The sequence below is a fragment of the Mustela lutreola genome, chromosome 5 (assembly GCF_030435805.1).
Source record: "Mustela lutreola isolate mMusLut2 chromosome 5, mMusLut2.pri, whole genome shotgun sequence".
In the NCBI taxonomy this organism is placed as follows: domain Eukaryota; kingdom Metazoa; phylum Chordata; class Mammalia; order Carnivora; family Mustelidae; genus Mustela; species Mustela lutreola.
The window spans coordinates 108017675-108029890 of record NC_081294.1 but is presented as its reverse complement, the minus strand read 5'-3'; the positions used below and the strand labels follow the sequence as shown (position 1 = coordinate 108029890).

At 35.4% G+C, this 12216-nt stretch overlaps 1 protein-coding gene across 5 annotated transcripts in view; it reads left to right on the top strand.

The window, feature by feature from the left end:
• Nucleotides 1-12216, top strand: part of SSBP2 (single stranded DNA binding protein 2) — a 297510-nt gene that overhangs the window by 74525 nt on the left and 210769 nt on the right. For 4 of the 5 annotated variants that reach the window (XM_059175382.1, XM_059175383.1, XM_059175380.1 and 1 more), the window contains exon 2: nt 6103-6175. In XM_059175382.1, coding sequence (XP_059031365.1) covers nt 6103-6175 — 73 coding nt within the window. Of the gene's footprint in view, nt 1-6102; nt 6176-12216 lie in introns of those variants that run through there. The other variant, XM_059175385.1, reaches the window with a different exon arrangement.

Below are 12216 nucleotides of genomic sequence, written 5' to 3'. Positions count from 1 at the left end.
CCCTGATGCCGAGTGATATGGAGCACTTTTTCATGTGTCTGTTGGCCATCTGGATGTCTTCTTTGCAGAAATGTCTGTTCATGTCCTCTGCCCATTTCTTGATTGGATTATTTGTTCTTTGGGTGTTGAGTTTGCTAAGTTCTTGATAGATTCTGGACACTAGTCCTTTATCTGATATGTCATTTGCAAATATCTTCTCCTATTCTGTCAGTTGTCTTTTGATTTTGTTAACTGTTTCCTTTGCTGTGCAAAAGCTTTTGATTTTGATGAAATCCCAATAGTTCATTTTTGCCCTTGCTTCCCTTGCCTTTGGCGTTGTTCCTAGGAAGATGTTGCTGCAGCTGAGGTCGAAGAGGTTGCTGCCTGTGTTCTCCTCAAGGATTTTGATGGATTCCTTTCGCACATTGAGGTCCTTCATCCATTTTGAGTCTATTTTTGTGTGTGGTGTAAGGAAATGGTCCAATTTCATTTTTCTGCATGTGGCTGTCCAATTTTCCCAGCACCATTTATTGAAGAGGCTGTCTTTTTTCCATTGGACATTCTTTCCTGCTTTGTCGAAGATGAGTTGACCATAGAGTTGAGGGTCTATTTCTGGGCTCTCTATTCTGTTCCATTGACCTATGTGTCTGTTTTTGTGCCAGTACCATGCTGTCTTGATGATGACAGCTTTGTAATAGAGCTTGAAGTCCGGAATTGTGATGCCACCAACGTTGGCTTTCTTTTTCAATATCCCTTTGGCTATTCGAGGTCTTTTCTGGTTCCATATAAATTTTAGAATTATTTGTTCCATTTCTTTGAAAAAGATGGATGGTACTTTGATAGGAATTGCATTAAATGTGTAGATTGCTTTAGGTAGCATAGACATTTTCACAATATTTATTCTTCCAATCCAGGAACATGGAATATTTTTCCATTTCTTTGTGTCTTCCTCAATTTCTTTCATGAGTACTTTATAGTTTTCTGAGTATAGATTCTGTGTCTCTTTGGTTAGGTTTATTCCTAGGTATCTTATGGTTTTGGGTGCAATTGTAAATGGGATTGACTCCTTAATTTCCCTTTCTTCTGTCTTGCTGTTGGTGTAGAGAAATGCAACTGATTTCTGTGCATTGATTTTATATCCTGACACTTTACTGAATTCCTGTATAAGTTCTAGCAGTTTTGGAGTGGAGTCTTTTGGGTTTTCCACATATAGTATCATATCATCTGCGAAGAGTGATAATTTGACTTCTTCTTTGCCGATTTGGATGCCTTTAATTTCCTTTTGTTGTCTGATTGCTGAGGCTAGGACCTCTAGTACTATGTTGAATAGCAGTGGTGATAATGGACATCCCTGCCGTGTTCCTGACCTTAGCAGAAAAGCTTTCAGTTTTTCTCCATTGAGAATGATATTTGCGGTGGGTTTTTCATAGATGGCTTTGATGATATTGAGGTATGTGCCCTCTATCCCTACACTTTGAAGAGTTTTGATCAGGAAGGGATGCTGTACTTTGTCAAATGCTTTTTCAGCATCTATTGAGAGTATTATATGGTTCTTGTTCTTTCTTTTATTGATGTGTTGTATCACATTGACTGATTTGCGGATGTTGAACCAACCTTGCAGCCCTGGAATAAATCCCACTTGGTCGTGGTGAATAATCTTTTTAATGTACTGTTGAATCCTATTGGCTAGTATTTTGTTGAGTATTTTCGCATCTGTGTTCATCAAGGATATCGGTCTATAGCTCTCTTTTTTGGTGGGATCCTTGCCTGGTTTTGGGATCAAGGTGATGCTGGCCTCATAAAATGAGTTTGGAAGTTTTCCTTCCATTTCTATTTTTTGGAACAGTTTTAGGAGAATAGGAATTAGTTCTTCTTTAAATGTTTGGTAGAATTCCCCCGGGAAGCCGTCTGGCCCTGGGCTTTTGTTTGTTTGGAGATTTTTGATGACTGTTTCAATCTCCTTACTGGTTATGGGTCTGTTCAGGCTTTCTATTTCTTCGTGGTTAAGTTGTGGAGAAAGAACAAGAAAGAAACCCTAAGCCCAGCAGGAGAAGAGAAATCATAAAGATCAGAGCAGAAATCAATGAAATAGAAACCAAAAAAACAATAGAACAAATCAACGAAAGTAGGAGCTGGTTCTTTGAAAGAATTAATAAAATTGATAAACCCCTGGCCCGACTTATCAAAAAGAAAAGAGAAAGGACCCAAATAAATAAAATCATGAATGAAAGAGGAGAGATCACAACTAACACCAAAGAAATACAAACTATTATAAGAACATACTATGAGCAACTCTACGGCAATAAATTTGACAATCTGGAAGAAATGGATGCATTCCTAGAAACATATAAACTGCCCTCAGGTTTTCTGCATGTTGTATGGGGATGTTTGCTCCCACTTGAAGTAAGGTTTTAAAGCATTGTTTAGGTTTTCTTTCCCTGTCTGTTACCAGTTAGTCTTCATCTGTTACTTCTTACTATTATTAATGTTTCTACCATTAGCTATAACTCACGTTTCCTTCTACTCTGTTTTATGGACAGTATATATATATATATACATATGTATATGTGTATAAACTCTTACTGCATGATTCTTAATTTTTTCATGTATTTGGATCACATTATAATTCATTAGATTAAATGCCACTCTACTTTATCAAAAGTAGTTAAATTTTTAAAAGATTCTGAAAAGGAAAAAATATTAATTTGAGAGTATAAACATTTAAATGTTTATATATTCAATATTTATTTTTTAAATTTCTACAGTTCAGTAGAAATTGAACCCAAGTAAAATGTTGTCTTATGTTTGGTGATCTCATGGCACAGGTGATCTCAAAGTCCCAGGTATGGGACTTTGCCATGATTACCTACATGGGTGGGTTAATGTCACTCCCCATTCCTCTGGAATCCTCTGTGTTCAAATGATATCTTTTACTATAGGGCTTTTCCTCCAGAACCTTCTGGAGATTCTTACTTCTGGTGGCCCTGATGCCTCTATTATGGGGACCTGATGGGAAATACACAGTACCTTTATCTGAAGGTAGAGGAACTGTTCCTGCTGTTGTTGTGGTTCTGAGTGGTCCATCAAGAGCAATAAGAGGATAGAAAGAGTTGGCAAATGTGGGAGAGATTATAACATTAGAGTCCAGTACATGATTGATAATATGTTATTGGATATGAGGAAATTAGCTGAAATTTTAACAGTCATGTTACTATTTACTGTGTACTCTAATTCTTCTGACAATATTACAAGGAAGATATTCTTTCTATTTTACAAATGAGGAAAAATCTCAGATTCTGTTTCACTCAAGGGGAGCACAGGTACAATAAACAGATGGAGAGATGAGTTTAACTTTGGATATGATCAATTTAACAGAAGGATCTTGTTAGGAACTTCAAACAGTAGTTTAGAGAAGCAGATTTGGAGCTTGGTTGAGACAATAGGGCTAAAAAGATAGGTTTGGAAAATTCTTATGCATGGAGATGGTAGTTAAAATATTGGAGATTTGCTGGTGATGTATTATGGAGTCGTCATGGCAGTAGAATTAATTAATTGTTCACCCATGCAGTGCTCCCTGCCACTCTTTCTACAGCATAGATCTTGGCTGCTTGAAATCGTTAATTTTGTTCAAGGGAGGTCACAGAACTTGGACATATGAGGTGGAATAATGGATAGGTTTTTTCAGCCCTGTCCCACTGTATCACCCTGTTGGTGATACGCTGCTACAGCACAGACTCGAAGTGTGGGAAGACAGGCACACCACTTGGAAGATGCTTTAGAATTTTTTGTTATGTCATTTGAAACACCTTTCCTCCATTGATTCTGTGCCCTTTCCAATACATTTTTTTGTATAGTCACTGTCTTAGACCCATAGAGAAAGAATAGGGATTGTTGCTTCTAATTCCCTTTACAAAGAGATACCCTTTTGGCTACCTAATTAATTGAAAGAAAACATAGTAGAAATATATTAGCCTCTTTAATATTATGGAGAAGAGATTACGAGGAAGTGATTTGCTTAATTTTAAGGCATGGTGTTCATTGCAATGACACAGCAACAGGTGTGCTCTGGCCTGGACTATTCTGGGGGCTGTTCTGTTACCACCACCATGAGGTCCCTGCTTCACATTCTGCCTCTCGTTTCCTATTTTTCTAAGCTTGGTGGAACATGCTATTGTTTACCCGTTGACTCGGGCTAGGTTTTTGTCTGGCCTGTGACACGAGTCTGGTGCGAAGCTTAAGATTTGACAAACTGCAAAGAATTACTTGGGGCCAGATTTCCTCTCAGGCAATAGTGGGGACACAGTCCTTGGCAGGCAAATTTGAGGCTTCATAGTGTCTCCCGGAAAAATTCACAAACCTCTTTTTTCAGATGAGATTTGCCAACATGGTCACTGAATCATGTGATGGGGTTGGGAATCATTGTTGGAGGGATAGGTTGTGTCGAATACAAAGAATGTGTGATAAGGGGCACCTGGGTGGCTCAGTGGTTAAAGCCTCTGCCTTCCGCTTGGGTCATGATCCCAGGATGCTGGGATCGAGCCCCGCATCGGGCTCTCTGCTCAGCGGAGATCCTGCTTCTTCCTCTCTCTCTCTGCCTACTTGTGATCTCTCTCTGTCAAATAAATAAATAAAATCTAAAAAAAAAAAAAAAAAGAATGTGTGATAAGAATCACCAGTAGGGCTTATTTGTTGGAAACTATAGGAGTATTCCAATTCATGTATCCGTTATGGACTTTGGGGGTGAACCACACTTCCACAGGAGATACTGCTATCAAAAGACACATGTCATGTCCCTCATGTGTGTTAGGGCAGAAAAAGGGTTGAGAAGCATGATCTAAGAAGTGTCATTCAATTTGAAGAGGTTAGGATATGTTTCCAACTACATACTTATTTATCTATGATTAATTTTAACAGATGTCTGTCTCCACTCCTGTGGTACTTAATAACCACAGAGAAATTCTCATTTTAAGTGTTTGGCAGTTTTGGAATGGGAAAAGAGCTAAAAGGACAGAGCAGTTGAATTTGTACAGGCTTTCTCTTTTCATTACATGCATGATGTTTTTTTCATGAAAATGAAGAAAATATTCATTTTTGCAAATGCTATCAATCTTTAACAATCAAAAATTCACTTGGCAAGAGAAATAGTGTAGCTCTATGGAATTGTGGTTATTATTACATTGTTTTGTTTACTGTAAACCTGGCTTAATATTGGTAAATATAGCGTAGCAGAAACTGAACTGTTGTGAGCTATCTGGGCATCAGTCCAAGATATCATTAAAAATACTGCCTCAGACTAATTTGGGTTTATGAATAATATTTTGTTAACAGCTCAACTGAAATTGAGCCACATGGTGTAGCTTAAAATTCTGAATCCACAAGATAATGAGAGTAGCATAAGTGTATAGTGCATACTTAATATTCTGTATTTGAATGATAAATTTATATGTAATTTTGTATTAACCTTTAAACTCTAAAGTACCCAAATGCTTAATATGATTTGATGTTTTTAAACTTTACTTAACGGTGTTGTTTGCTAAAAATTTGAATCCTTATAAGCTAACATATTATCTTATTGGTTTAACAATCAAACCTAAAGAGTAAGGAGAGGTTTCTTGAACAAATATTAAAAATGAGCTTTTAGCACCCATTTTGGCATATGGATGTACAAAAAGCTGGAGTTTGTTACTGTTCACCAAAAAGATCAAAGGATATAAAGTTGTTAGAAAGGTCCAGTTACTTAATTCATTTATTTTAATAATGAAATATAATAACTATACCTTAAAATAGGTTATAGAGATTATTAATGTTTGTTTACAAATTATTATGTTAGGTATAACAACGGAATGAGGTTATGATAAGTGACATGATTCAAAAGAAAAAAATCCCTATTTAGATGTATCTTTTCAAGAGAAGATATATTTGTCTTTTTTTCTTTGTGTGCTGTTTAGTTGAAGTTCTTTCTGAACAGACATGTATGAAATTCCAATGACAAGATATGGGAAGAGTTGGTTTTCTGTTACTATTGGTGTGTAAGATATTTTTGTAGTGAAACAATATGTGCATTATTTAAAGAAGGAATGTTAAATACATCTCTTCTCAATAAATATTTTATTCATTTTCCAGGTTAGCACTCTACGTATATGAATATCTGCTCCATGTAGGAGCTCAGAAATCGGCCCAAACATTTTTATCAGAGGTATGTTTGATATATTTTCCATATTTTACATTGATATCTTATATAAGTGAATGAAAATATTCTGTAACAATTATTTTAAAAAACTACTATTGTGTATTATATAGTAACTGCTTGGTTATCAGTATCCCTAATACAGTCTTTGATTATTTGTCATCATTTTTAGTGTCCCATTTTCATGCCAATAACCGTCCACTCAACTTTCTAGTCATTTTTTTACCCCCATAGAAATAGAAACTAATATTAGCCTTGGCAGTAATAATCAAGAAGGCAAATTTGCTTAAGAAAAAAAAAGACAAATGCCTCCATATCTTTAGTTTTAGCTGTATCTTATTTTGGCATTATTCATAATTTTGTAAAATATGGTTTTGTTTGTTTTTATTTTGTATGGATAATAGTGGATTGATGACTAAATTTCAGTTAGAAAACATTTTGATCTTATTTCAAGTTCTTATATCTTTTCCTAATTCCTCCACATTTTTTGAAGTTTGAATTTGAGCCTTTAAAATACAATGGTACTTTCCTCTTTTCTTCCTCATTTTATATAATGATGAGGATGAGGAGGATTTTATTGAGTTCTTTCATATGCTAGGCACATAATGTGCCAAAGTAACTTATATTATCTCTAATTCTAACAAGAAATTTGTAAGGCAGATGGTATTATTCCTGTTTTACTGATAAGAACAATAGGGCTCAGAGAATTTATATAACTGGCTCATGGTGATATAGCTAAGTGAGTTATGGAACTGGAATTTAAGCCTAGATCTATGTTTATTTGAAAGCTTTTGGTTTTCCCCCATATTTGTGCTGTACAGTATGGTAACCACTAGCTTTATATGGCTTTTTCAATGCTTGAAATATGACTAATCCAGTTGAAAAGTGCCAAAAGTATGAAGTACACACTGGATTTTGAAGATTTAGTGTGAATAGAAGAACATAAAGTATCAATAATTTTAAAATTTTGATCTCATATTGAAATAATATTTTGGGTATATTGGGTAAAATTAAATATATTACTAAAATTAATTTTACCATTTTTTTCTTTTCTAATGTGGTTACTAGAAAATTTTAAGTCACATATGCAGCTCTCATTTGTGGCCTGTGTTTATAGTATATGAGACAAGTCCAGCTTGAAATAATGTCTCTAGTTATTTCACTAGTTTGACCCCCACCACATCAGGAACATGACAGGCACTCCCTTGAACAAATTGCCCTCCCTGCCAGAGGTGCAGCCTTCTTGAGATTCACTTGCTCCAAAAACAAATGCAGAAGTAAACAAACATAGTAAACACACATAGATACCCAATCTTTTATCTAATTAATTAATATATGTGAACTGTTAGGGCCTATTTGCAAACAGGGAATTTGGGGTATGCTTAGAACATAGAAGAAATTGATTGTTTTACCATAGAATGAGTATATACAGTGTAAGAAAAATTGGATTTTAAGGTTTGTTCAAAATGAAACAGAAATTTCATCTCATGAAATCATTAATTAGAAGACTTTGTATTTCACCTTGCTACCCCACACTCACTGTTGTTATAGGGACTGAAGAGATTGCAAAAGTAATGCTCTTAATATTTTTATTCTTAATCACTGCCAACTTAGAAGATATTTAAAAGAAACCAAAGCCAGCTATGGAGATTTACAATTTTTATTTTAATGCAGTTGAAAACTTGATGAAACTTGATGAAAGGGTTTACTGTTCTCTTTCCTTAGATCAAGGAGCATTTTGAATTAGTCAACTTGCTGAATCCTTGGGGGTTCCCATAACTATATATATATATATATATATATATATTTTTTTTTTTTTTTTTTTTTAACCAACATTGTAAGATGTCAGAGCCGTGATTCTTAGACTTCGTGAAAAAGAAAAATGTTACTAACACATTTAAGAACATTGACTTAAATGGATTGTGTGGATCAAACATAACTAGATTGAAATAACTAGATATTATACCTGTATACCCTGAATTGAACGGAATATGGATATACAAAATTTCTAAGTCTATTTGGTAAAAATGAACTTATAATTTCAGAAGAGATTCACACTTTCCTGACAAGTATTTACCATGATTTTATTTTCTCTGGCTTCATTTGGAATACAAAACTGAGGATTTCTCTTAATTATTAGTGTGGTTCAGTTTCACAAGAGGAATCAATTAAGCTGAAAAGAAACTATTGTTACCAAGAAGATACAGTATTTCTGGACTTTGAAGATTAGTGTATGTCATTCCCAGAACTATTCTTTACTTTGTAGCTTGCCAAACTCCAAGCAGACTGTGAAAATGCATTCTAATTACCTAAATAACCAATATAGCGTTTTCCGCATATAGAGGACAGCTAGGTTAATTGAGGTATGAGTTTCCCAAAATGTAAAAGAACAAGTTATGTCTATTTGGACTTAACAGTAAATTTCCAAACATTTTCAAGTAAAAGAAACAAGATGAAGTATGGCATTTACATGGAAACCATTGAACATAAAGGAACATGGTGCAATACTATATATTTTTGTGGGTACATATTTATGAGTGTAACATATAGTAAAAAGTTTGAAAGAATATACATGCCAGACTAGTTTCTGAGAGTAGGGATTTTAAAGGAATTAAAGGGGAATTTTATCCTTACTTTATACTTACTTATATATATATGTGTACATAAACATATGTATATATATATACACACACGTATATATGTGTATATATATGTATACCCTATTTTCACTTTTATTTATTTATTTAAGATTTTATTTATTTATTTGACAGAGAGATGGCAGTGAGAGAGGGAATAAGAACAGGGAGAGTGGGAGAGGGAGAGGCAGCCTTCCTGCTCGGCAGGGAGCCTAATGTAGAGCTTGATCCTGGGACCCTGGGATCATGACCTGAGCTGAAGGCAGATGCCTAACAACTGAGCCACCCAGGCATCCCTGTACAGTTATTTAAAAATAAAAATAATAGAAGAGAAAATACAAAATTATCTCAATTTCAAAATGGAACCTAGAAGTAGATTTGTGACAGGTCATTGCTAAGTACACCCTAGAGTTCTGAATAATTTCGGTTGGCTAAATTTCAGTACCTTTCTATAATCTTCCTCACACTACGTTTCGACAGTAACTAGCTGCTTGTATTTGCCTATAAATACCATAGGCTTCTGTCACCTGGGCTTTACTTTGCCTAAAATCCCTCCCAATAAGGAGAATTTGCTTCTCCTTAGGAAGGTTTTCTCAGGGCTGAAGACTTTTGCATACTGTGCCAGGAAGCTTGGACTTTATCTTCTGGCAAAAGGGAGCTTTTGATGCTCTATAAATAAAAGAGAAACGTTGTTTGGTTTGTACTCTGGTGTCTGTGTCAACGGCAGTACCACTTTTCCTGCTCCCCAACTATGGTTAATAAAGGAAGGAGAATGTAATCTTTTAGGGCTTTGTACCCTGTTTAGCATTGCTTTCTCTCTTACTTTCACTTGGATCATATAGAAAATTAAAGGCTGCTTGTTGTAGAATGACTTCTTAAATAGTTTGAGAAGTAAAGGACAATCTTATCTAAGTTCTCGTGAGTCTATCCCCAGATTTTTTACCTAATTCAGGACAGTTTAACAAGGAACTTAAAGAAAAACTAGGAAGACCTGTTTATTTGGGTTGGGTATTGTGATACAAAGGAAATGATTAAAGTGTCAGCAATCACTCAGATATTCAATGTTCTTACCCTGGTTTAGGGCAAAGTAGAATACTTCTTCCCATTTTGTCATTCTCGGTCAGGATGAATGAGGATATTGGTGATTATGACATTAATAAGCTTTTGAATCAGGATTTGCTGTGTTGAGCTACCTTTTTTTAGTGAGGGTTTCCTCTATAGGTAAAGTTATGAAAAGGTCACATTGGAACTCTAGACATCATCTGAAAAAGTAAGATGTGTATCTTAGAGCCCAGTCTTTCACTAAGTTTGGCCTTTTTTTTTTTTCCCCTAAAAGTAGGCTCTGCAGTCAGCATGGAGCCCATTTGGGGCTTAACTTTAGGACCCTGAGATTAAAACCAGAGCTGAGATCGAGAGTCAGACCCTAACCATCTGACTGTCCACGTACCCCCATGGGTTTGGCCTTTCTGATAATGCCCTTGGCCTGGGTTATCAGGAACTAAACTGCTCTTAATAACTTTTGTTACCAGCCAGAACAGAGCCTAGAACAATTAGCCCAGCTAGTTTTTTTTTTTTTTCCTTAATTAAAAGAGATCGCATTGAACTAATGATAGAAATCACATTGCTACCCAGGTTATGTTAACTAGCTCATTGTTATATCCGAATGATGATAGATTCTAAACTAGTACCTGAATCCCAAATAGAGTTTCTACAGTTCGACGTTTTCTTACCTCCATTAAGACAAAATTGAGCATTCTTTTTTTAAATTTTGATTCAGTTAAGTACCATATAGTGTATTATTCATTTCAGAGATAGAGCTCAGTGATTCACCAGTCTAAATACCCAGTGTTCATTACCTCACATGCCTTCCTTAATGTCCCTCACCCAATTACCCTATTTCCTCATATTGAACATTCTTTAGAAATAGTCTCTATGTAGAACTCTTCCTCAGCTTTATCTTTTATTATCTTTTATTTATCTGTTATTATCTTACAGTATTTAATAATTACAAATAGAATACTAAGAAATCTTTACATTCTATGTCAATTTTTGTTACTTTGAATTCATTAGAAACTATCCTTTTTCTGGTTATCTCATTTTATTATGCAAAGGTAATTCCAATTTCCTCCTTAAATTTTACATGTTATTTGTCATGCCTCAGAATGAGGCTTCGTGACCTTACCAAATACAATTAAGAACTAGATTGTTGCAGGGACGCCTGGGTGGCTCAGTTGGTTGGACGACTGCCTTCGGCTCAGGTCATGATCCTGGAGTCCCGGGATCGAGTCCCGCATCGGACTCCCAGCTCCACGGGGAGTCTGCTTCTCTCTCCTACCTTCTCCTCGTTCATGCTCTCTCTCACTGTCTCTCTCTCTCAAGTAAATAAATAAAATCTTTAAAAAAAAAAAAAAAAAAAAAAAAAAAAAAGAACTAGATTGTTGCAGATACCAAGGATTTTTTCCTTCTTAAGAATTTTACATTGTTTATGATAATAGCCCCTATTTGCCATAAGTTAGCCAGTAAGTTGCCCAGAAATAGTAGCTTAAAAACATGTAGCAGATTGCTTCTTTAGATTTTATTAAGAATGCTAAATTATTGAGGCGCCTGGGTGGCTCAGTGGGTTAAGGCCTCTGCCTTCGGCTCAGGTCATGATCCCAGGGTCCTGGGATCCCCACATTGGGCTCTCTGCTCTGCAAGGAGCCTTTTCCTTCTCTCTCTCTCTCTGCCTGCTTGTGATCTCTGTTTGTCAAATAAATAAATAAAATCTTAAAAAAAAAAAAAAGAATGCTAAATTTTTGAACATTACAGACTCTAAAATTTTGTTCTGCTTATCTTTCACTGAAAAGAAAAAATAAAAATTTCCTAACCAATTTCTTGAACTTTAGTTTGGAGTCAACATAGTATGTTAGGTAAGAGTAATTGCTTTGGGGCTGGCCTACTGGGTTTGAATTATTTCACCTACTTACTTAGTCTTCTTAATTATAAAAAGAAGATAATTGTAATAATACTTTAAAGTTGGGCTGAGGTTTAATGAGTTAGTACCTGTAAAAGTGCTTAGAAGGGCCGAGCATATAGTACATACTCAAAAGTGCTATTTTTAAACTTCTTGACTAATTCTTTATACCTTGTGTAGTTTCTGTACTGGAGTAGAAATATAAATATATGTCTTATGTGTACATGTATGTTCCAAGTATCTGTCACTTGGATGGCCTGAAATTCTCCTGCCTCCTCGAGTTACCTTTCCTATCAAAACAGCTCCAGCTCTACTCCCTAATATTACAGGTTCCCACAAGTTCTCTCTAACATGTCTCGGGCTTACTAGGGGAAGAAGGGCCTGGAGGTTCTCTTGCTGTAATTTCTTGCTCCCACCAAGTATTACAGCCCCACTGCTCCTCCTCCTTATGTTTGCTGTCT